Source organism: Grammomys surdaster, unplaced genomic scaffold (genome assembly GCF_004785775.1).
Source record: "Grammomys surdaster isolate TR1022 unplaced genomic scaffold, NIH_TR_1.0 349, whole genome shotgun sequence".
NCBI classification, from domain to species: domain Eukaryota; kingdom Metazoa; phylum Chordata; class Mammalia; order Rodentia; family Muridae; genus Grammomys; species Grammomys surdaster.
The window spans coordinates 1,254,735-1,278,241 of NW_021604768.1; the positions used below are offsets into that span (position 1 = coordinate 1,254,735).

Consider the following 23,507-nt stretch of genomic DNA (forward strand, 5'->3'; position numbering starts at 1 on the left):
AGTCCCATTAATGTTGACAGCGTGAGAGGGAATGTAAAATCATCAATTACATCTACCGGATCGTGAGCCACCTATCAGTAGCCACACCCCCAAAGAAAAATGGCTCCCGTCCACTAGCCAACAACTGCCATAGCTCCCCAGAGAGGGATGCTACCCTGGGGGCCCCCTCCCTCCTTTTTGCTTTCTACATTGACTCACCAGGCTGCCTTCGAGTCTGCCATCCAGGCAGATCTTGAACTCAACTATTCTCCTGCTTCAGCCTCCAGAGTTGTTGGCACTATAGGCCTACACCACCAAGCCTCACAAGCTTCCTTCTAACCTTCCAGAACCCAAAGTTGGAGGACCAGGGCCCAGGAGTACCTTGTGACCTGGAAGGGCCTTTTTCATATAATAAAAGTGACAAGAATAGGGATATGGCACACAGGTGACCTGCTGTCAGACTGCCAGCTCTGATCCTAGCCAGCCTCTTTCTCCCCAAGGTGCACCTCAGCTGTCCCTCCCCGCCCATGCCAAATGTGTGCTTTCACACTATCCCAGGCCCCTACCTCCCAAGCCCTTTATGCCTGGGCCCTTTCACTGTCTAGTGCCTGCTCGGCTGCCTCACTAGGGCCACCACGCTCACTGAGACTCTAAGTGTGAAGGCCACAGGAGCTCCCTGGACCAGAACTGAGACTGATAGGAAGAGGAAGAAGTACTTCTGCTGTTAATTTAAGGGGACACTCATTTTTAGGTTTTTGTAAATACAAAGTTTAGAACTAGATGTTGTGCCACCTTAAATTTTCCTTCCAGGGCTGCTAAATTTGAGCAGCTAACACAATCAATTCCTCTCAGGGTTCTCTCAGGGTCCTACCCTCTCCCTGGGGAGATTCTCTGATCTCTTCTTTTCTCTGTCTCCTAGCCTCCGGCCACGGCTTCCTCCCCCACCCCCACCCCCACCCTGCGGGAATCTGCCCCATTTGCACACCTGGCCCTGCCAATGGCTCCTCAGTAGCCCCACCCCCACCCCCTTACCCTTGTCACGTTAAGCTCTCACCTGGGAGCCTCTTGCTTTCTCTACCTCAAACTCCTCTCCACCTCAGAACACTGGCTAGAATTACACATCTCCACCCAAAGAGGGAGCGGCTCATTCTGCTCCTTGACTCACTACCACCGCCCCTCCACCCCACCCAGAGCCTAGAACAGTACTGGACAGAGCATTGGCACTCAGGGAGAATTGGTTCCATGAATAAATGAATTTATTTGCTAGTACATGAGTGGATTGTTATGTAGGTGGCTTTGGTGGCTGGGTAGGAACAAAGGGAAATAGTATCTAAGCTATAGCCAGGGCCTGCCCGTGGCAGCAGATGGCTGGAGGAGGCCACATTGCCTCCAGCATTGCTATTGTAATGGCCTGGCAGTGAGGTGCATGTATGGCAGAGGCCTGCAGAAGAGGTAATGCAGAGTGGGCAGCTCTGCCCACCTCTAATTATTGCTTGAGTCTTTATGGCAGAGACAGCTGCCTACCCCCCGGGGAGCTGTGTCTTGGCCATCACAGTGTGAACTCCAGTTGGGGCTGTTGATAACAGCCAGCAGGGAAGACAAGAGGAAGTTCTCAGGAGCCTTTGGATCTGGGGGAACAGAGGCAGCCCTGGCTTGGACTCTGCTCAGTTCCTGTTCTTCCAGCCCCCAGGGCAGCAGGAGGGTACCCCCACAACTCAAGAACCCTTCAATGTGGTCAAGGAGCAAGGGACTTGTAGCCCCCTCCTCCAACTGGGAGCGAGCCTCAGATGGTTTGGTGTCCGCTGACGTGGAAGCCCTTGGGAGGATGGTGCCCCAGTGGCTGGCTGGGTAGGTGGTTAGGTTCAGGCCTGGAAGGATGCTTTGACCACTCGGCCCTTCAGTGGCTGTGGTGGCCGGAAGTTGTTCACCATATGGACCCTCTCATCATCCTCTGAGGTGAAAAGCAGGCTCCGAAATTTCTCCATCTTAAAACAAAAAGGATGGTCAGGGCAGGGGTGGGTGGTATGATATCTTTCCTCTATGATCCCAGAGGCTGCTCAGGGAGCTCTAACCTTCTGCTTCTCCTGTGTGACTCCACTCTCCCTGCCCTTTCTTTTCTTTGAGAGTCAACCTTAGTTATTTGCTTCTTAATGGGCCCCTGAATGTGAAACCAGAAGGCTGGTTCTAATCTTGTCTAGCTGAGGCATTTGGGCAATGGCAGCTTTCTGACTGCAACACAGTGATCCCAAGATCAGGCCCTTTCCTTTCTTGCCATGGTTGGGTCTTCAGGGCTAGCAACCAAGCTGACATCAATCAAAGATCCTATGGTTTAGTAGTCAAAATAGTAGCCAAATGGAAGGACCTAGACCACATCTTGCTGGTTGGGAGTCATCCTGCCAGGACTGAAGTCTGAATGTTTCTATTCGTGGAACTCTGGGAGGACTCACCTGCCTCTCAGAGATTCTGATGGGCTCCCGGAGCACAATCCAAGTGACACTCTCACTGAGTGGGGGTGTGGTCAGGGAACCGGGATAGGTCCAGTAGTGTCGGCTGGTGGGCAGCAGGCACTTTGGGTTGAAGCAGCTGAACTGGGCCTTGGTGTCCTGGGAAGGATGGAAACCCAGGAATTAGCACTGAGCTCCTTCCAAGATCAGCCCAGGGGTTTCCTTGCTCATTGCTGTCAGTAAGATTTGGGCCTCTTCTTGACATGATGATACAAACTGTAGGTAAATATCTGTGACCTTAGGTGCTACTTCCGAGCCAGGGCCAGGCCTTCTCATTTGCTTACACGTAAAAACTGTGGCTTTGGGCACTCTCCTTTGGATGCCCTCACTGGGGAGATGTAGCAGGCCACCATCCATATGATTGGATATTGTAAGCTAGGTACCCATGGGATCCTGATGAAGAAGACCAGGTCCCTGGCCTGAGGAACCAGCACTCACACTGGGTCTTAGCTAGGGGTGCGGCCAGAATACAAAAGTGAATGGGATACTCCAAGAGCCAGTCTCCACCATCCTCTCTCTCCAGCTGGCTGCTCCAGATAGGAAGAGCAACCCTGCCCGTCTCACCTTAAACCGAACCATGTAGAGTGCATCTGTCAGGCGATTCATGCTCGGGTGCTCATCTCCTGTCTGTCCGGAAGAAGACAGTGTGAGCCCCCAACCCCTTCATTCCAAAACGAAGGGAATGAGAGCCTCCCACACTCTTCCCAGCCCTGGGGATCTACCACCCACCTCCAGGAAGACACCAACCACAGCCAGGCCATCAGGGGCTGCAGCCGCCTCCCCAAACGTGCTGTACTTCTTGGCATTCCAGTGAACCAGATGTAGCTGGAGAGGCAAGAACAAGCCAGGCCAGACCAGGGCTGAGTGCCTCCAGAAACAGCAGGGGCATCAAATCAGTCTTCCCTTGCTCCCTCTGTAAGAGGTGAGGCTGCAAGCCCCCTAATCTCAGGATCCGAGGGAGCCCCTGGAGAACCATAGGTAGTGTCCATCCCCTTCTGGGTCCTTCCTAAAACTCCAGGATGCATACATAGTTCAGGTGTGTGGACAGCATGCAGATGAGGAGGGGGTATCTCCCAAAGGCTCCAGGTGCTTCTCCACATGTTCTTCAGAGTCCTCCTGCAAGCATCCTTGAGCCATCCCAACCCCCAACTGTCACATATACCCTCCTTCCCCAGGCAACAGAGGGATACATCGAAAAAGACCTCACCTCGCTGGGGAAGGACTTGCCATCCACTGTGTGCTCTGAGCCCATGTCACGCTTCTTGCCCCAGTGGAAGTGGAGCTGCCTGAGACGATAGGGCCCTTCCAGAGGGCCCCCAGACACCACTGTGGGTAGAAGTGAGATGTAGTCGTTCATATAGGAGAGCACTCAGCTTGGTGAGTGGCAGTGCCAGGACCCAGGCAGCCCAGGTAGGGACTGTGTGTGTGTGTGTGTCTGTGTGTATCTGTGTGTGTCTGTTGTCTGTGTGTGTCTGTGTTTCTGTGATGTTGGAGATCAAACCAAGGGCTTTATGTATGTTAGACAAGCAATCTGCTGATGAGCTATATCCCGACCAAGGGTTTGCTCCATAATTTATCTATTTTGGCTATCTTGGGGATTTAACTTAGGGCCTCAAATATTCTAGGCAAGCACTCTACCACTGAGCTGATCTCCGACCCTTTTTGGACTTTTTTTATTTTGAGGTAGAGTCTTGCTAAGTTGCTAGGCTCATTTCATACATACTATTCTCCCACTTCAGCCTCCAGAGTAGCTAAGATCACAGGCCTATACTACCAAGCCTGGCTAGAGTCTATATTTTCCACATGGAAAACTTGCTGGATAGGACGTGGGTTTGTCTCACCAGTCCCTACAGTCTGCCCCCCCCCCAGTCTGGGTCAAGGCAGAAGGTGTGACAGCCTACTGAATAGGTAAGGAGCCTGTTCTGATAGAATAGGGCTTTATACTGGTTTCTACCTCCCAACTTCAGCCAGATTTCCTGTGGAAGCTGGCCTCCTGTCTCTCAGACCCTTTGTTCCCACAAACAATAGATAGCCCACTTCTGGGGACCTGACCCATGGCTGAATAGGAACAATTATTTTTTTAGTTACCTTGGTAGCTCAGGAGGGACAAAATTTATTTTGGGACCAATTTTATCTTGCTTTTATTATTATTATGTGTGCATGCATGCACATGCGTGCGTGCGTGCATGTGTGTGTGTGTGTGCGTGCGTGCATGCGTGCATGCGTGTGTAGGTATCTCAGGCTGGCCTGTAACTCACTGTGTAGACTAGGCTGGCCTTGAACTCACAGAGATTTGCCTGCTTCTGTCTCCCAGTGCTGGGAATAAAGGGATGTGCCACCTTGCCTGGCTGGACCTATTTTATAAAGGAGGACACTGAGGCAAGATCACAGTGCAAACATAGCTTCTGTGCCCCACACTCCTAACCACCAAACATTGCTTCCCTCCAACCAGGCCTCATTGCTTCCCTCCAACATGGAGCCTTGCCAGAACATTCCATTGCCTTGGAACAGGAGGCCACTTCCTGAGAGTCCCTACATTCTCAGTCAGTTCCAGGACCTCCCAGTGCCATCCCCTGTACAGATAGCCTCTTTGGAGGGCCCCAGCCATGATAGTTTTGTAACTTTCTCACCTTGATAGCTGGTGATCTAGGACTACACATAAGGCCTCTTGGGACTGATAGAATTTCCAGCTGAAAGAGATCTGCGGGTGGAAAGGCCCTAGCTAGGCCTGAATGTGAGCTCCTGGATCAAGTGACATCTCTAAGCTCAATTCCACCAGGCCACTTCATGATCAGTGACCAGGACAAAGTCCAGAGGTCCATTTCTGCTGCTTTATGTCAGAAGCAGGCTATCCAAGGCCATAGTACAGACTAACAAAAGGAATCAGGACCTGGGATTGGTGGCTTGCACAGAACACTAACCTGTTCTGTGGTCAGGAGACTTTCCAATTCATCTACAGGGCTCTACTGTCCGAGCTTACTTCTCCTAGAACCCCACAGGATGGTGCCAGAGGGGTGTCCTGCTTCTCACTCTGCATCAGTGGTTTTCAACCTCCCTAATGCTTTAATCCATGAATACAGTTCCTCTTGTTGTGATGACCCCCCCCACGCCATAACATTATTTTTGTGGCTACTTCATAGCTGTAATTTTGTTACAGTTACAAATAGTAATATAAATATCTGTGTTTTCTGATGGTCTTAGGTGACCCTTGTGAAAGGGTCATTTGATCCACAGTTCCAAAGAATCAGTACTCACAGATTGAGAACAGCTTCTTTCTATGATTGCAGACACTCTGCTGTTCACTGTGAACTCGCTATGTATTTGATGCTCTGGAGGTATCAGCCCACTTGACCTCCATAGTAACCTACAATGGGTGATAGCAGAACCCCACCTACCTTCCTCTTTCCACTGGGCTCCTGGGGAAGTAGAGCTCCAGCCAGGCCTCTAGTGTGAATCCTCAGACCAGTTATCCAAATACTCACTAAAGACTATTCCCTAAAGCCTCTGCCTAGGAATTCGCCTTGGAAACCTGGACTCTGGTCCTAAGATAAAGAGGCTTGTTTGAGTTGAGCCTTTGAAGGCTAGCTAAGGGATAGCCATGGAAACTGCTCCCTCATAACTGCCATCCAGGGTCATCTAGTGTCTCATGTTGCCTTCCCAAGACTCTTCTTAGAACACAAAACTAGGTAATACATTGTATCTCTTTTCCAAGGCTCTGCTAGGCTTGCTTCTTCCGGTAAAGCTATAACTGAGTCTCTTTTCCTTTTTACTACCCAACCAGGGAACTCAGAGCTAAGTAACTAAAGTCACTCTCCTTATGAAAGGTAGGTCTTTCATTTCTCTTGATTTCCTGTTAGACAGCTAAGTTCTGAATGCTTTCATTGAGTAGGGGGCAGAGAAGAGTAAAAAAAAAAAAGTTTACATTTCCTTACATTGAAAAACCTAACAGTTTCTCTTCTTACCCCACGCACTCTCTCACAGAGCCTGTGATAAGAATGTTCCTTCGCTAAAGAGTTTTTCCTAAGGTCTCTGCCTAGGAATTTATCTTGGAAACCTGGACTCTGGTCTTAAAGCAAAGAGGCCTCAGAAGGTACTGCCACAGTTTCCTGCAGGCCTCACTCTGGTCCATGATGGTGAGGACTTTGAAGGTCAGGGATAAGTTAGAGAGATCTATGAAGCTGGAGAAGATATGTTCTAGCCTACAAATTGCTTCTCCATAAACTGTCATCTAGACTCCTTGTCTGTGTCTGGGGCTCTGTGTGAAGACTTTTTCTAGAGTCATTATGAAGGGGTGCTTTGTCCTTTGCTCCTAGGGAATCTTCTAGGTTTTCTTCCCTCTCAGCAAGAGCAGAGGTTTACTGAGGATTTGCAAACTCCTCTGATGCTGCGGCAGAGAGGTATTGTTTTAGATGGGTCACTAACCAAGGCTGGCCTCAAACTCACTATGTAGCCAAGGTTGACCTTGAATGTCTATCTCCATCTCCAGAGTTCTTGGATTACAGACATGTACTATTGAACCTAGGTTTTATGAGATGCTGGGGCTCAAACCCAGGAACGTTTGCATTCTAAGAAAGCACTGTACTAACTAAGCTGTATCCCCAGCCCCAGATGGGTTGATGTAGGGCCTTGTGCATGCTGGGTAAGTGCTCTACTATTGAGCCTCAGGCACTGTAATGGGTTCTTGGGAAGACTAAATGAGAGGCTAGCAGAATTCTTTTTGTTTATTTTTGTTTGAGATGGGGTTTCTCTGTGTAGCCCTTGCTGAAACTTGCTCTGTACTAGACCAGGATGGCCTCCAACTCAGAGATCTGCCTGCCTCTGCCTTCCAAGGGCCAGGCTTAAAGGCATGCACCACCACCACCCAGCTGAGGCTGCCTGAATTGTAGCATGTACTTGGGCACATAGAACACCTCAGTTCCCTCCTCTTCCTTTGGGGGCCTGCCCTGATCACAGTGTAGAGGGCTTGGGCCTAGGCCACAGGCAGGTCTGTGAGTGTCTAGGAGTGGAAACAAACCTGACCTGAAGCTCTAAGAGGAATGGAAGGAAGGGAGTTAGCATTTCTTGAGCATCTGTTTTATGCAGGACTACAAACAGCATTTAAATCTCCCCCACTTCCTCTATGCCCCTAGAGAATAGATCTTATTGCTCCATTTTATGCAATGAGAGGCTGAGGCTGAACTCCAGGCTTTACCACAGCCAGTGAGAGGGAGAGCTTCGCTTCCCTATCACAGCAAGCTGCCCCTCCTAAGACGGCCCCACCCATGGTGCAGGCCCAAAGGGGATTGGTAGGTTTTGGCAGGGGCCACTTACCGGTTTTGTCATCACTGTCATTGAAGTCCACCTGGACAGAGTGGCCATTGTTGGTGATGCTGAGGGACATGCAGGCCTCATAGAAAAGCTCCAGTGGCTGCAGGCTGGGCGAGTACACAGCCTGGCTGGATATGATATTGATGGGTGACTGGCGGTCTCCCTGGGCAATGGGATACAGCTTGTGCCAATTTGAAGGGCCTATAGGTAGAAAAGGATCAAGGACTCAGGCCAACCAAGCTTTGGGGGACAAGCCAAGTTCAGGGGGACACAACCCCGAATCCTAATCCCAGCTCTTTCACTTTGTCATTCACTGGCCATTACCTTGTCTGGGAAACTGCTTCCAAATCCCTCCCATTCCCTTCTCCAGTATTGGAGCCCAGAGAAGCACTGAAGGGCAGGGCATCTAACACAGCCATGAGCTCAGAGGTGGTTCCAAAGAGTGACTCCACCCAACTCCCACTCAGGGAGGCTCTTGGGCATCTGAAGTCACTCTATTTTACCTGCCCCTATCAACAATTTAGCCTCTTCCTGTACCCCAAAGGAACTTAGTGCAAACTCGGCACTTGGAATAATAAAACCTGCTCATCAACCTGGCTTTCAGTAGGGGACGTGTTTTCTCCTCACAGCCACAGCTTTATGAAGTAGAAAGAAAGCAGCATGGGGTTCATGTCATACATGAGAAACTGGGGTCAGCCATGCGTGCTCACATGTACATATATGCACTAGTATAAGCATACAGCAGGTCACATGCACTGGTATAAACATGTAGTATGTATATGGACTGCCTCTACCTGTCTACTCCAAGCATGTGCTAACAGGCCCATATAGATCTTCTTGTGTACATACATATATGCATGAGTATGCAGTGACCTGGACTCAGCAGATCAGGAAGGTCTAAGCTCCCCCTGCACAACCCCCAGTCCTGCTGATTACATCTGACACACACACATATGCACCCTATACATAAACACCTTCTATTGGAATCCCACTGAAGGGACCAGAGCAGACCACATACCCATGCACACATATTCCCAAGAATGCCTGTGTGTACACACACACACACACACACCTGCATGCACACCCACAGGCACCCACCACCTGCCTCCCAGAGACTCCATCTGCAGTGGGGAGGCTCAGCATCTCCCTGGGGAACATCCTGAGAGGCAGCCTATTTTTAGAGCTACTGCCGGCTGGTGCTTCTCCCCCTTTTTGGCTTCTTAAGTTTTCCCGAGAAAACAGCAGCAGGTGCCGACAGAGCTGTGTCCCCAATGGATGACTCAGAATGGTGGCCCAGCCCTACTGGGTTATTTTTGAAGCCCTGTGAGCGATGCCGCATTTGGGCACCTCTGTCCTCTGTCCTTCTCTTCCCTCAGCTGGACCGCCCAGGTCTGACTGCCTGAGGGATAGGTGCCTGAAGAGAACAAGCTGTTCAGGATGCTGGAAGCACAGAGCTGGAGGACAGAGCTAGTAGGAAGGTTAGGAACGGGCACTGGGACTACGGGGGCGGCGGGGCGGCACTTAAAAGTGGATCCAGTGCATTGCAGACAGAAGATGGTCTTTTATTAACCTTGGCTTTTCTCTGCCTCTCTCACCATCTCTGTCGGGCTCTGTCACCTCCTTTTATCCTGAATGTCTCTGTCCAGGCTAGTGTGTCCAAATCTATGGTTGCCCTTTCAAAAACATGGTCCTTAGTCTTTGAGGGTCTCAGAGTTGGCGGAAACTGCACCAACTATAGGGTTCCCTCTGGTCAGTTGCAACTTCCTACCACAGACACTAAATAGCCCAGGACATTTGCTCGCTCTCACAAAGTGACAATCCCTGAGAAAAGTGGGGCTGGAGGAACAGTAAGTACCCCCTTCAGCACTTGCTCCCTTCTCCACTTGCCCTGCCTGGGTTCCCCTCCTGACAATCAGGATCCTGGGTAATCATCCTTCTTCTCTGGGGAATGGAGAAGCCCTTCCTTGCCCCACACCCTATCTCTTCTTGGCAAGAAATAAACCCAAACGGAGCTGACCTACCCCATACCCACACTCAAGCTGTCTGGCTCACCGACTTCTTCCGTACCCTCTCTGCATCCTAGGTAACTGAGGCAGAATGGGAGAGCTGTCCTCCTTAGCCAAACCCGGTACCCATGGCCCCACTCACTTAGGACACGCTGAAACACTCTCCCGGGTGTAGACACCCAGACGTTCCCGTTGTGTCCCGAAGTGCCCTCCCTCTTAACTCGCGTACCAGTCTGCACCGCAGCTCGGACACTTCAACAGGGAAACTCTCTCGTGGGGACACGGAGCCCAGCTCCCGGGAGGTCCCTGCATACCCGTTGTGCGCGCTCTCCGCAATGACACCCGCGCATAGCGCTGAGACTCGGCCACCCCCCTCCCGCCCCCGTCGCCCTAAGCCACCTGCAAGCGCTGCGCACGCCGGGGGAGAGAGAGTGTGGGGCCGGGTGGGAGCCAGCGCTGCAGTCCCGCGCTGCGCGGAGGCGGCGGCAGGACGCGCTCAGCTACCCAGTGGTTCGCGGGCGGGCCCTGGGCACAGCACGGACTTTGCGCCGGGATCAGAGGAAGCAGGGCAGGGGTTGGGTTCTGGGGACTGCACGAGAGAGAGGTCCGGGTGGGTTCTGGAGCGTGGGGCTTGCGGGTTCCGAAAAACCTGGTCGGTCGCGCGGGTCGCAGTGAGTCCAGCTGGGTGAGAACCAGGGGTCTGCGCCTACCATCGTCCTGGCCGTAGCCCCAACAGTGGTGGCCGGTCATGCCGCTGCTGTCTCCGGGGCCCTGCACCTGCCGGCTCCGTTCTGTCCGCTTGCTCCGTCTGCGGCTCCGGCCCCGCTTTGCTGCGGTGGAGCGGCCTCTTAAAGTGGCGGCGGGCGGGAGGAGCGGTTCCCCAGGGACCCGCCCCCCACCCCCCAACAGTGCAGAAGAGGCTGGTCCTGCCCTGGCCCCACCCGCCCACTGGCCATTGAAGTCCCAGGTCGAGATAGGAGGTCACGAAGAGATAAGCCTATTCCTCATCTTTTATCGATTCTGGGTCCCCACCACCCTCCTTCCTTTTTTTGCCAGCACGGATATAAACTCTGGGACAGGAGATACCACCCATGCTGAGGACTACAGGATTTCACTCTGCATCTTCCACCCCAGGCTTGTCCATCATTGAAGACCTAGATGTTGGGTCCCCAGGTTCCCTGCTCCGCTGACCAAGTATCCAGAACTGAAACTTAGCCTGTTTTCCAGATGTTGTGGTGGGGCTGGGTCAAGCTTTAGGTCCTTCCTGTGATATAGCCACCTCTCCCAGCCACAGTGCCTATACGGCTGCTATATAACAGAATAGGGGACGGGGGCAGGGGAAGGTAGGATGACTCGCCCAAGGTCAGCTAGCTGGAGCACCAGACGTTCATACCCAGTTTGTCTCGCTTCAGAAGCTACGAGGACAAGGGGATCCTGTGGGTCTGGCCATTTTGAAGTCGATGTGGGAAGGAAGCACAGGAGTGGCAATCTTCAAACTCTTGGCCCAAGGGCAATTAGAGCCCTGAAGTAGAAGCCGAAAGTAACGGGCATCAAACTGTACTGGGCAGAGGCTAGACCCACTAAAGACATTCTAGTGGAATCATGCTGAAGTCCTGTCTCCCAGCCTCTCTCTTATTCTCTGGAGCCTCCCTCCTTTAGGGACTTTCTGCTTGTCTTGCTAAAGCCTGCTATTTGTGCCTTCTCTCTACATAACCATCAATGCACCTGCTGGGCACTTAGGCCCTCCCCTTTGTAGTCAAGGTCCCTTAATGCCTGCCGCGGCCCAACCTTTCCCCATCCACCACCCCTGGTCCTTGCTATACCCTCTTCTTGGTATGTCTTCTGTCTTCCACCCACTGGCTCCATGAAGCCCAATCTGATTTCATCTTAACATGTGGCCTTGTGCCAAGGATAAGGCTGTTTCTGGCTAGGCCTCAGCAGACAGTTTGGGGAAGATTAACAGATGGGTGAATGGAAGGACAGACAAATAATTGCACCCACAGCCCTATGCCCAAGAAGAGCTGAAGAACCATTTGTAAAATCTCTCTGCTGGTCAGACATTGGCCAGGGGCTGCTGTTTTCATTTCTGCTCTTGGGTGACCTTTCATCTCATCTCCCTGGCTCCCCTACTGTCCGACTCTTTCAATTTCCTCTTCCAGGTCCCTAGATAAAGATGTTTCATTAACAGATAGCTTGTCAGCTGAGCTGACCTCAGTGATTTGCTAGTCCTGGAAAGTTGCCCCCTTTGACCCAAGAGCAGAAAGGGGCTCTCCATACATATCTGACCTCAAGGGAGGGGTAGAAGACCCCAGGTATAGGGGATGACCAGCAACCATAGAGATTCCAAAAATATTTAACTGTTGTTTGTTTGAGACAGAGTGTCTCTCTGAAGCCCTGGCTGTCCTGGAACTGGCTCTGTGGACCAGGCTAGACTTCAACTCAGAGATCTGCCTGCCTCTGTCTCCCAAATGCTGGCGTTAAAGGAGTGTATCCTGACACCTGGCAATTCCAACATTACTGAAGTTCTAGATCTCCAAGCTAGAAACACCAACTACAGCTTGGCAAGGCAGGGGCCTTTAGGGGACATGTAGAGTCCTGTCTCCTGCAGTGAATCAGATACTCTCTCCCTGAACAAGCTACAGTGTCCTTCAGGATCTTTGGATGGTACAAAAATCTGTTGTCCCTTCCTCTTCACAGCAATTGAGACCTTTTCCATTTGTATTTATAATACTTAAAGAATAAAATTGGGTGGCTGGATGGCTCAGTAGTTAAGAACACTTGTGCTTGCGGAGGACTGAGTTTGGTTCCCAGCCCTGATGTGGTAGCTCACAACTGTTTCTAACTCACAGTCCAGGGGTGCTAACATCCTCTTCTGACTCTTTCAGGCACCAGACATGCAAGCATACAAATACACATACTTGGAGGCAAAATGCTCACACACAAAATACAAAATGAAGTAAAATGAAACAGTCTTTAAAAAGAATAAAGTTGGAGGCAGGGAGCTGGAGAAATAAATCAGCGGTTAAGTACACGTGTGGCTTTTGCAAAGAGCGCAGGTCGGATTCATTACACCCACACAGTGGCTTGTAACAGTCTGTGACTCCAATTCCAAGTAATCTGACACCCTCTTCTGGCTTCCTCTGGCACCAGGCAGGCAAATAGTGCACAGACATACATGCAGGCAAAACACTTGTACACATAAAAGAAAAGTTTTGTTTTTAAAAGAAGAAAACTGGAATTCTTCACATGGACGTGCATCCAGTATTATCTGCATAGTACCCCTGGGAGAGAGATTTACACCCCATTTTACAGATGAGGATAGCAAGGTTCAGAGAGGCTGAGTGATGGGCCAAAAGTACACAGTGAATGACAGCAGAGGTGAAGATCCAGACTGCTGGATTCCTCACTCATGCCCTTTGAAATCACAGCAAGGGCGGGGGAAGTGAATTTCACATTTGTTTCTCATTTGTATAGGCATATGAAAGGGGTCAAGGAAAGCAAGGGAGAATGTTGTGTAGATTCTAGGGAGAAGACCGGAGATGGGGAGGGTAGAGGGAGATACAAAATGAACATGGAAAGAGCATTTATGAATTCCTCCTCTGTGCTTAAAGGGATTAGAGTACATACAACATATTACAGCCATTCCCAGTAATTTCCCTCTAGTGCTGGGAATCTAGGCAAGTATGAAGATCCAAATGACATCTGTCCCTTCAAGTGAAACCTCAGTGGCCCCAGCAGCCCACTCAGGTCAACTTGGGGAGGACTGTCCCCCATCGGGACACTTCCAGGTTCAGTTCCATGCTCTCTTTAAAGCTGAATTGATTTCTTTGCTTGAGAGTTGACTCTTTGGTCTCAAAGACATCAGTGGTGCAGGGGATAAGGGATGTGGGAGTGTGAGAAAGGGCTGAAGGAAGAGAGCGTGGGCAGCTTGCAAAGCCAAGTCTCACTTGTCACACATAACCTTGACCAGGTCTCACTTCCCTTCTCCAAAGTACAGTGGTTTTTTTTTTTTTCTCTAGAAGAGAGTGAGGGGTTGTCCCAGCCTTGCCTATCTTTCAGGGATTTCTGTGGACACATATTGAAACAGCAGATGTCCAGTTCCACACCAACAGGCAGAACAATGCCTCCACCTCACTCCTTGCTATATATAGGGCTTGTGGGCTAGGTTGGAATCCTTACTGTTAGTACTAAAAAGAAGTTCTTAGATTTGATCCCTAGCAACACACACAAACACACACACACATTCACACACACACACACACACACACCTCACATAGTTCCACTTCAAGTTTGAGTGTATGTGTATACATAAGGTGTGAAATAATGAGCCTGGATTTGTAGACACAGCTAGGCCAGAGAGATGCTGTTCACACTCCCAGGATCACTGGCTGTATGACCCAGAGCAAATAGCTTCATCTCTTTGGGTTTGAACTTGCTCTTCCTTTATTTATTAATCTATAAGATAGGGTTAGAGCGCCTAGGAGGCTGAAGGGATGGTCAGATGAGATGGTAACTATGACTTCCGGTACCCAGGATACAACACACACACACACACACACACACACACACACACACACACATAAATAAAAGTATGTAAACGTAGCGGGAGTCGTTTCCTTTATCCTTTCATTCAACACACATTTATCAAATACTTTGTAAACATTAAGTGGGGAGCCAGTTGTGAGGGATAGGACTGCAAACATTATAGACTGCTGTCGCCTCAGGCTGTTTAGGAGGTTAGGGAGAGGCGCGAATGAGACTATGAGCACCTGGGAGAAAGGCAAAGGTGACACGGGCAAATGGGGAAGACTAGAGGTCAAGCAGTACACTATATATACGGTTTCCTTTCTTGGCTGGTCTCTCACAGGTTACAGGGTGTCCTCAACTTCCCCCAAAACTGTAGATCCAATGTCTCTGGATAGACATCAGTAAGGATGGATGAAATAACAGACTTGAATTGGGTCTGACCAGAAATGCCAGAGTATTTTTTTTTCCTTTCTTTTTTTCTTTTGGTTTTTTGAGACAGGGTTTCTCTATGTAGCCCTGGCTGTCCTGGAACTCACTCTGTAGACCAGGCTGCTCTTGAACTCAGAAATCCGCCTGCCTCTGCCTCCCAAGTGCTGGGATTAAAGGCGTGCGCCACCACCGCCCGGCTGAGTATTTTTTTTTCTAATTCTTAAGTTGGGCTATTTCCCTTCCCCAGTCCAAGCCTACATAGTTGAGCATTTAAAACCCATCAAATATTAGTCTTTTCTGTAAAACACTATAAAAGTTTTGCTTATAAAAGGGAATTAAAATCTTTTTACCACCCCCACATTGTGAAATCTCTATACAGATGTTTTAAGCCCATATCCCCCACACACATGGGGTAAAGCTTGCTTCTACAAAGACCCTGCTTCATTCCTTTTTTTTTTTTTTTAAAGACTTACTTATTTTATTTATCTGTGTAAACTGTAGCTGTCTTCAGACACACCAGAAGAGGGTATCGGATCCCACTACAAATGGTTGTGAGCCACCATGTGGTTGCTGGGAGTTGAACTCAGGACCTCTGGGAGAGCTGTCAGTGCTCTTAACTGCTGAGCCATCTCTCCAGCCCCTGCTTCATTTTTTTATTCGAAGTGACTGCATTGATATAACTCCTTTCTTTAATTTTTCCTCCCCTCTTTCTTTCATTTCCTTTGCACCCATTCTTTTAAAGGGCTGGGGAGAAGGCTGGGCAGTCAAGAGCACTTGTAGCTCTGCAGAGGACCCACATTCAGTTCCCACACTGAATGTTTCACAATCACCCGTAACCCCAACTCCAGGGGGCGTGGTCCATATTTCATGCACTCACGTGTGAATCCTCACACACATACACATTTAAGAATAAGTTTTCCTTAAAGGAGAGGTGGCAAGATGGCTCAGCAGGTAAAGTTTCCTGCCAAACCGGAAGACTTGGGTTTATCCCTGGAACCTGTGTTGAAGAAGAACTGACTTCTGTAAGTTGTCCTCTGTCCTCCATGAGTGCGTGATGACATTCTTGCTCACACACCCACAAATAAATAAATATTAAAGAATTGTAAGAAATGCATGCTCTGAGGTATCCTTTTACAGTTACCAACAACTGAATGCTTCTCAAAAATCACCCATTCTATGGGCAGTACAAGACCCTCCGCCTCTCACCCCCCAAGTAGTTGTTTCCAATTACATTTGTTGATCTTTCCTTTCCTGATGCCAAGGTGCATGAGAGGCTATGTAGTGAACTTTCACCTTTCACTTTTGACCTTCTCACACCCCCCCGGGTGTATTTTATTGTCTCTCACGTTTCACCTGTCTAACTGGAGAAGGAAATGTGACAACAGATGCACACGATGAGTTGGGAAAGCCTCATGCCTTTCTCTCTCATCAGTTGGATTCCACTGGGGTTGGGGAGGTAAATCAGGGAAGGGCGTGCCCTCACCCTGGTCCTGACACTGTGCCCAGGGGAAGTGCATTTGTTAGCACTGCAACATTACTGTCAAATTGAGCCATCTCTTTCGTCCCCCACCCCACAAGGCTGGAAGGATTGTGTGTGTGGACGTAGACTCACTGTGTGCTGGGATAATAATCTCAGGATGTGCAGGCAGATCTGGCAATCATTAATCTGGAGATTCCTGTAGGATTTGGGATAGAGGAAGGAAATCCTTATTTGCCACCAAGCCTCTTGTTACCTCCTGTCCTCAACTTGCTTGTAAGCTCCTTCCTTAGCATCGGCCACCAGAGGACAGTCATCCTGTGTCACAAGAATCGATGATGACAATTGCAGCTTTAATTTCCTCCTTGTTCATGGGCTTCAAAGGCAGCCTTAGCTGCTCCTCAGACTCTCCAATACACTTCTCATTTGTCACCTGATACTGTTTCATCTCGTTCAAAACACATTTCCCACGGGGAACATTCTTGGAGGGAAGCAGTGGGGTGGGGCCCCACCTTCTAGCTATAGCTTCTCTATACAGAATACTATATACAAGTATGCTGGTATACTGTTCCACTTGGAGGACTCTCAGGAACTGTGAACTCACCCAGAAGAGGACTAAGGTTTATCAGTGATAAGGATTATCACTTGATTTAAAAGATGGAGTTCTCCACAATTACTGCAGGTATAGAGAAACGTACTGTGTGGAACCCAACCTCTGGGTTCCCTGGGTTCCCCGGCTTCCCAATGACGCCTGCGCAGTGCAGCGGCGGCGCCCCCTACTGGCGGCGCTCTGGAGGAGGGCGCTTAAGGGCGCTTAGTGCGCCTGCGTAAGGACGAGTGGGTGGCGGCCTACTTACGCGGCTTTGCTGTTCGCGGGGCAGGCCTGGCCATGGCGCAGCAAGGGAAGATACTCAAGGAGCAAAAGTACGACAGGCAGCTGAGGTGAGCCGGGGTTTCCGAGTGAGCAAGCCGGCGGGCTTGGAGGCTCTCCTGAGGCCCGCCGGGCCTAAGTGCCTAGGCCGGGTGGGCCAGCCTCCCACAGGCCTGTCGCTGCGCCCGGCCGTGAGGGGCGTGGAGAGCCGGCGCTCTGGGCTCGGGCCACTGGCCAAAGTGCTCGGCGAAGGCCGGATCGCCCCTTCCCGCACGGTCGCGCCACGCTGAGCGCGGTGTCTCCGCCAATCTGGGCTGCACGGTCACGGCAGTCCCCACTCGTTCCCTAAACGAGGGGTCCGGAGTACCCCATGTGCTACTGCTCCGTCAGGTATTGTTCTACGCCCGCGCTGTCCAATAGAAATGCATAATGTTAGCTTCATCCGAGCAATCCATGTTCGGAATTATAAATTTTAAATGAAACCAGACATAGTAATCCCAGTACTGGAGAAGCAGAGGCAGGTGGATCGGAAATCGAAAGCCAGCCTGGGCTCCATAGGAAGATCTTGGGGACAGGGAGAGCAAAAAGAGAAAAGAAAATATGTTTTGCTACAATTCTCTCTCCCCCCACCTCCTCTTACATAGAGAAATGGTTTTGTGCAGTGCAGGCTGGCCTTGAACCCAAGCATCTACGTCGCAAGCCCTAAGTGCTGAGATTGCAGATGTTCACTGCCAGGCTAGGCTCAAAAATAAGTTTTTACTCTCCCCCCCCCTTTTTTTTTCTGTCTTTCACCTTTGAGTGACCCAGACTTGCTATGTAGAGCAGACCGCGTGGAGGATGGAATTCTGGACATCATACCTGCTTGGCCAAATTGAGCTACATCCCCTAATCCCAGAATCAAATTTGACCATGTTTATTTCACCGAGTATTCCAAAATATTACAATTTCAACGTAATTATTGTTAAAATTATCAAGCTATTTGTTGTTGTTGTTGTTCACAGTGTCTTATAAATCAGGTATCACACACATAAAGAATGTCTTAATTCATGCCAGCTGCATTTCTAGTACTCGGGAACCATTTGGGAATACCTTAATGGACAGGGCATATCTAAACCATCAGGTGGATTCTTCAACTACTTCTCTGTTCTTGTCTCTCCCCACCTTATTCCTTACTTACTGATCATATTCTGTGTGTTGAGTCAATGGAGGTCGTAAAAGTGCTAGCCATCCCCTCACCTCTCTTGATCCCAAGAGAACTTACACTATGTTCCTAAGGATATGAATTTATTTCTCTTTGTATTGACCACCTAGTTAGTACTCTATCGGAGATTTAGGCACTTAGTTCTGAGAACATCCTTGAAGGCAGACATTCTTTGATACTGATAGGGAAACTAAGACTTGTAAAAGTTAGGTAATTTTCCCAGAGTTATACATGTTTTCAACTTGGGGCCACCTAGCTCTTTGACTTATCCTTTGTCTCAAGCTTCTAGAGAGAAGCAAGGTAGCAGAACCCTTGTAACTACTATAAGTTCTTATATACTCTTGTACGTCTTGTGTTTTGGGTGTAGGTAGAAGGATAGGCAACAAAACTGAGAAGATACTTAAGGTTATTAGGTCCTGGAAGAGGATTTTTATTGAGTTCCTTCCTTACAGTACTACATTTTATCTGTCATAGCAAGAACTGCTTATTGCTGTAGACAGGTTAGAAGGAAGCAGAAACAAAGTTGGGTAGGCAGGTGGCAGCCAGTGACCAAGGCCTCCTGGCTCTCAGGCCAGCAAGAAAATGGATGTATCAGTACTCTTCGGCTCCTTCTTCAACTACCCAACCATTTATTACTCAGATAAGACTGTGTCCCATTTCCTTGGGAAAGAAAACGTTTCTTTCTGGTCTCTCTGATTTGTGTTCAGGCTGTTCCTCTGTTTGCCAGCTCTTGAGTGGTCAGTTCCTCTAGGCAAAGCCCTGTGCCAGCATTGTGGGCTGGGACCCTTTAAAGTGAAGACCGGGGTGCTCAGTAGATGGGAAATCAAGTGGTGCAGTTTGTTGTGATAAGCCTTATTTATATTGGTGACAGGGAAGGCGTAGCAAAGCCTTTTGTTAGTCCCCCCAGGATCTGATAGTACTCATGTGGCAATGACATTTTCAAATAATTTGGGATTCCCCCTACTTTCCATTCTCAAGAGAAAATAGTAGATTGTTGGTTGGTTGGGGTTTGGGCAGATATGTATGTGTGTCAAGGAATGGGGGAATAAAGATGGCAAGATTGGCCCAAAACACATGACACATGTGTGATCATGAATGAACTTTGCTAGTGATATGCCAGTATCAATCAGGTTATAACATGTGTTTCTAATTTGTATTATACCTCTGTGTTGTTGTTTTGTGCACCTCTTAATCATCCTATTACAAATTAGAATGTTCATTGGCTATTATATTTTTATGGATTAAAAAAAATATATATATATATATATATACTTTTTTCAGTTAAACATTATATCATTTTTCCCTTCTCTTCTTCCAATCCCTCCTATGTACCCCCTTGCTTCTTGTTGAAATCATAGCCTCTTTTATCGCTGTTACTCTTACACACACACACACACACACACACACACACAAATATCTGCTTAGTTTACTTAGTGTCAACTGTGTGTATATGGTCTTAAGGCTGATCACTTGATATTCTATAATCAATGGGACACTCATCTGTGAAGAAGACTGATGCTTAGTATCTCTTAGCTGTCTGTAGCTCTTTGTCCATGGGTGTGGCCTCATGAGATTTCCTCCCTCCATGTTAGCACGTGTGTTGGTGTTGTAGCAGCTGCATTGTTGTGGTATCATGGATGTACCTTCTCTGTCACTTGTAGGAGATGTTGTCTCCCAGCAGACTTCCTGGCCCTCTGGCTCCTCCAGCCTTTCTGCCTCCCCGATCCCTTGATGTCCTCAGAGCCTTAGACACAGAGGTTGTACTGTGGTTGTATCAGTCCGGGCCGGCCACCCCATGGCCACTTGTTCTCTGTTTTTTGACCACTTGTGCTTTTCTGTAATGATTTCCATCTGTTGCAAAGAGAAAGTCCTTTGATGAATAGCGAGAACTACATTATTTAATCTGTGATAAAAGATAAATATTTAGAATGCAGTTAGGAATTAGCTGCTGTAGTAAAGTAGTGGCTACAGGTTCTTCTCTAACTTCCATGACTCCTCTAGCCCTGGGTCGTTGGCTAGGTTTCCAGTAACAGGTATGATTTCTCTCTTGCTGAGCAAGCCTTAAGCCCAATTGGAGAGCTGTTGGTTACCACCAATATAAGAATGCCACTATTACCCCTCAAAGTTGTCTGCCATGCTGGTCATCACCTCTGTGATTCACAGCCATTACAGCTAGGAGAACTGTCCGTGGCTTCTTTCCCTTGGAAGTTTGTATACAACAAAAGCTCCTCTTTCTGCAGAAGGCTTCCCAGTCAAATACAGCTGAGGTCCTCCAGGTCTTGTGTCTGGAGTGCATAGTGTCTTCAGCAGTAGGGACTTAACTTTAGTGTCTTGAAGGCACTTAAATTTATTTACTTCTCTGTTTATGTATTTATTCATATATGCATTTGAAGGAGATAGCCTCACTTTGTTGTTCAGGCTGACCCTGGACTTGCTTCCAAAGATTCTTCTGCTTCAGCTTCCTGAATAGCTGGGACAATGCTTGGCTAACACATTTTAATGTTGACGACTATCCCTAGACTTTCAGTTTTATAAATTACCTGGTTTGAAAGAAGTAACAGAAAAGATTAGAAAGGCAAAGCTTAGAGATACTGATTATATCCTGCGAAGTATGGTTTAGCAAAGTTTTCAATTATGTTGTCATGTAACCCCCACTTTAATATCAGTTCCTGTCCCATATGTTCCTGTGGTTGGTATATGTTTATGAAAGAATACTGTAAATATCACCATTCAAATAAGAAAGGCATGCTTTTGTGAACTTTTTAATGTTCAATTTGCATTTTGTTTTATAGGTTATGGGGTGATCATGGGCAAGAAGCTTTGGAATCTGCTCATGTTTGCCTAATAAATGCTACAGCTACAGGAACTGAAATTCTTAAAAACTTGGTACTGCCAGGTAAGGTGACACGTGATTGCATTCTAGGTGACTTCTTTAAGGCTTTGATACAAAGTTAGATATTCTTGGGCTAACAGGGTGGCTTAGTGGGTAGTTACTTGCTGTTAGGTCGGACAAGTTGAATTTGATCCGTGGATCCTGTATTGTGAAAAAGAGAACCAACCCCTATTGGTTGGCCTCTGACCTCCTCATGTGTGCATGGCACATGTACACACACATTCAAGCAATAATTATAAAAGCAAGCAAACAAGCAAAGGAAAACAAACCAAAACACATTTTTGACTGTCTTTTGTCTCCCTAGGTATTGGATCATTTACAATTATCGATGGGAATCAGGTCAGCGGAGAAGATGCTGGAAACAAGTATGTCTGTCTTTTAAAATATGAACATGTTAGAGAAGGCAGAACCCTCAGGGTGAGGCCTGAGCATTTTCCCCTCTGAGCAGGTCTTAGATAATGGTGACTAATGGAGGAAGTGACTAAAGCTGCAGTGCTGAGACAGGGCCTGGCAAACCGGCCATTAGCAGATGGGCTCACTGTCACTCAGGGTCTGGCAAGCCAGCCATTAGCAGATGGGCTCACTGTCACTCAGGGTCTGTCACTGTCTTTACTGCTGTCAGACAAAGCAGTAGTCGTCTTTCTCTTACCTGTGAATTCTGAGCACTTTCTAAGTCCTGGGGTTAATTCCTTAGTGTTACTGTAGAGTACTCACTGTATTGGGAGATTGTAAGAATAAGAAAATGGATTCAATCCCAATACTTGGTAGGCAGAGGCCGGTGGATCTCTGAGTTCAAGACCAGCCGACAGCCAGACCTAAATGAGACCTTGTCTTTAAAAAAGGAATAAGAACAATATCTTTCATTTGTATCTTTTTAGTCTGATTTATTTCTCATTACACTATGACACTATAAAACCACTTCTTTTTAGGAGATCTATGTTTTGTCCTTTACATATGGTCATACTTAAATTTTCAGAACATTTCCAAATTTGATTTCATACTTATTGTTTTCAAGTGTTTAAGAGTCTAGGAATCTATCATTATATTTGTCCATAAACAAGTAAGTATTAATTCAAGGAAAATCAGAATTTAGTTCGTATTTCCTTTGATATGTTTTCTTTGGGCCATAGTATCTGCTATCTACAGCACAACTCTTGTTGGTATCTGTACAATAATAAAAGTTCTGTTATTGTCGCTTACCTAGCCGACGATGCAGGATGGTTTAAGAATAATACAATTACTTTGTAGTAACACTAAGGAATTCTTTTTCTTATGGAACCATGTGCTTTTGCCACTAAGTTGTGCCCTGACTCTCAGCAGCCAGTGTGGGCCTTTGGGATGTGAGCAGCGTATGTGTGGGAGAGTCTAATGAATCTTTTATAATTGCTTGGAAAAGCAAACAGTTCGCTGCAGCATTTCCCAGGAGTCTGCAGAACATCGGTTATAGGAAATGTCAATAGCAATTAAATGGAGCAGTGGATTTCATGGTCGGATGAGTTTGGGGAATGGGTCAAAGAGGTTACTATAAACTTCTTTACTACAAAACGTTATTATCAGGTACATTATGACTTTCCAGGGAGGAGATATACCATGTGGTGTTTCCTCTTTTTCATTCTTGAAACTCTTTCTCTCTCAGCGCATGTTGTGAAGTGTGTGCCCTAGAGAACACTGAGTTACCCGTCTACTTCCTCAAAAAGACTTACACTCTGTTATGGAAATAGTGTTTGTGGGCTGAGGCATAGCTCAGTGGTAAAGTACAGTAAAATACACACATTTGTTTTAGCTTTTGAATGCAGGGCATGCACTATTACAAATGTTAAACAGCTTTTATTTTATAGCCATATAAATCTTGGCTTTTTTTTTCTATCCCCTTCAGTTTTTTCCTTCAAAAAAGCAGTATTGGCAAGGTAAGCAGTCCCTGTTACTGAATATGGTCCTGTGTGAGCATCTAATAATGCTATCGTGGCTGCTAAAAAAGTTTTGGCTTTAAAAGATCTTATTCTCTGAGGGAAAAGTTGGGTTAGCTCATTTTCTAATCTGGTAGTTTAAGAACTTAGAATACTGCTTGTGACTGTGCACTGACCTTTATTAAAGACTTGAGTATTGTTCAGGCTCAGTGGCTAGAGCACTACAGTAGAAAATTAGTAAGTGGAGTTCCAGAAAATTCCTTTTGTATACTTCAAGTGAAAACCTTAGTTTTTATACTACACATGCACACACACACACACACGCATACACACACATGCACATACACATACACATACACACACACACACATGCACATACACACACACATGCACATACACACACACA

The 23,507-nt window shown here is 47.8% G+C and overlaps 2 protein-coding genes across 7 annotated transcripts in view; one reads left to right on the plus strand and one right to left on the minus strand.

Moving 5' to 3' along the window:
• Nucleotides 1-1,213: 1,213 nt before the first annotated feature.
• On the minus strand, nt 1,214-17,201 carry Ca7 (carbonic anhydrase 7). 5 transcript variants are annotated; one of them, XM_028779268.1, is made up of 8 exons: nt 17,087-17,135; nt 16,365-16,428; nt 7,794-7,991; nt 3,691-3,809; nt 3,213-3,308; nt 3,048-3,110; nt 2,427-2,582; nt 1,214-1,964 (listed from the first exon to the last, which is right to left on the minus strand). In XM_028779268.1, exons 3-8 carry the CDS (start codon nt 7,861-7,863, stop codon nt 1,842-1,844), a joined length of 627 nt encoding a protein of 208 aa, XP_028635101.1. In that variant the 5' UTR covers nt 7,864-7,991; nt 16,365-16,428; nt 17,087-17,135; the 3' UTR covers nt 1,214-1,841. The 5 variants fall into 5 exon arrangements, with proteins under 5 accessions (XP_028635101.1, XP_028635102.1, XP_028635100.1 ...); XM_028779269.1 differs by lacking the exons at nt 16,365-16,428; nt 17,087-17,135 and adding exons at nt 11,990-11,996; nt 16,471-16,547; XM_028779267.1 differs by lacking the exon at nt 16,365-16,428 and having other exon boundaries at nt 17,087-17,201.
• The window catches only part of Nae1 (NEDD8 activating enzyme E1 subunit 1), a 24,275-nt gene continuing 17,819 nt past the window's right edge, over nt 17,052-23,507 (plus strand). The window contains exons 1-4 of one of the 2 annotated variants that reach the window (XM_028779264.1): nt 17,052-17,171; nt 21,094-21,197; nt 21,499-21,559; nt 23,071-23,101. In XM_028779264.1, coding sequence (XP_028635097.1) covers nt 17,119-17,171; nt 21,094-21,197; nt 21,499-21,559; nt 23,071-23,101 — 249 coding nt within the window. In that variant the 5' untranslated portion in view covers nt 17,052-17,118. The remainder of the gene's footprint in view (nt 17,172-21,093; nt 21,198-21,498; nt 21,560-23,070; nt 23,102-23,507) is intronic. The other variant, XM_028779265.1, reaches the window with a different exon arrangement.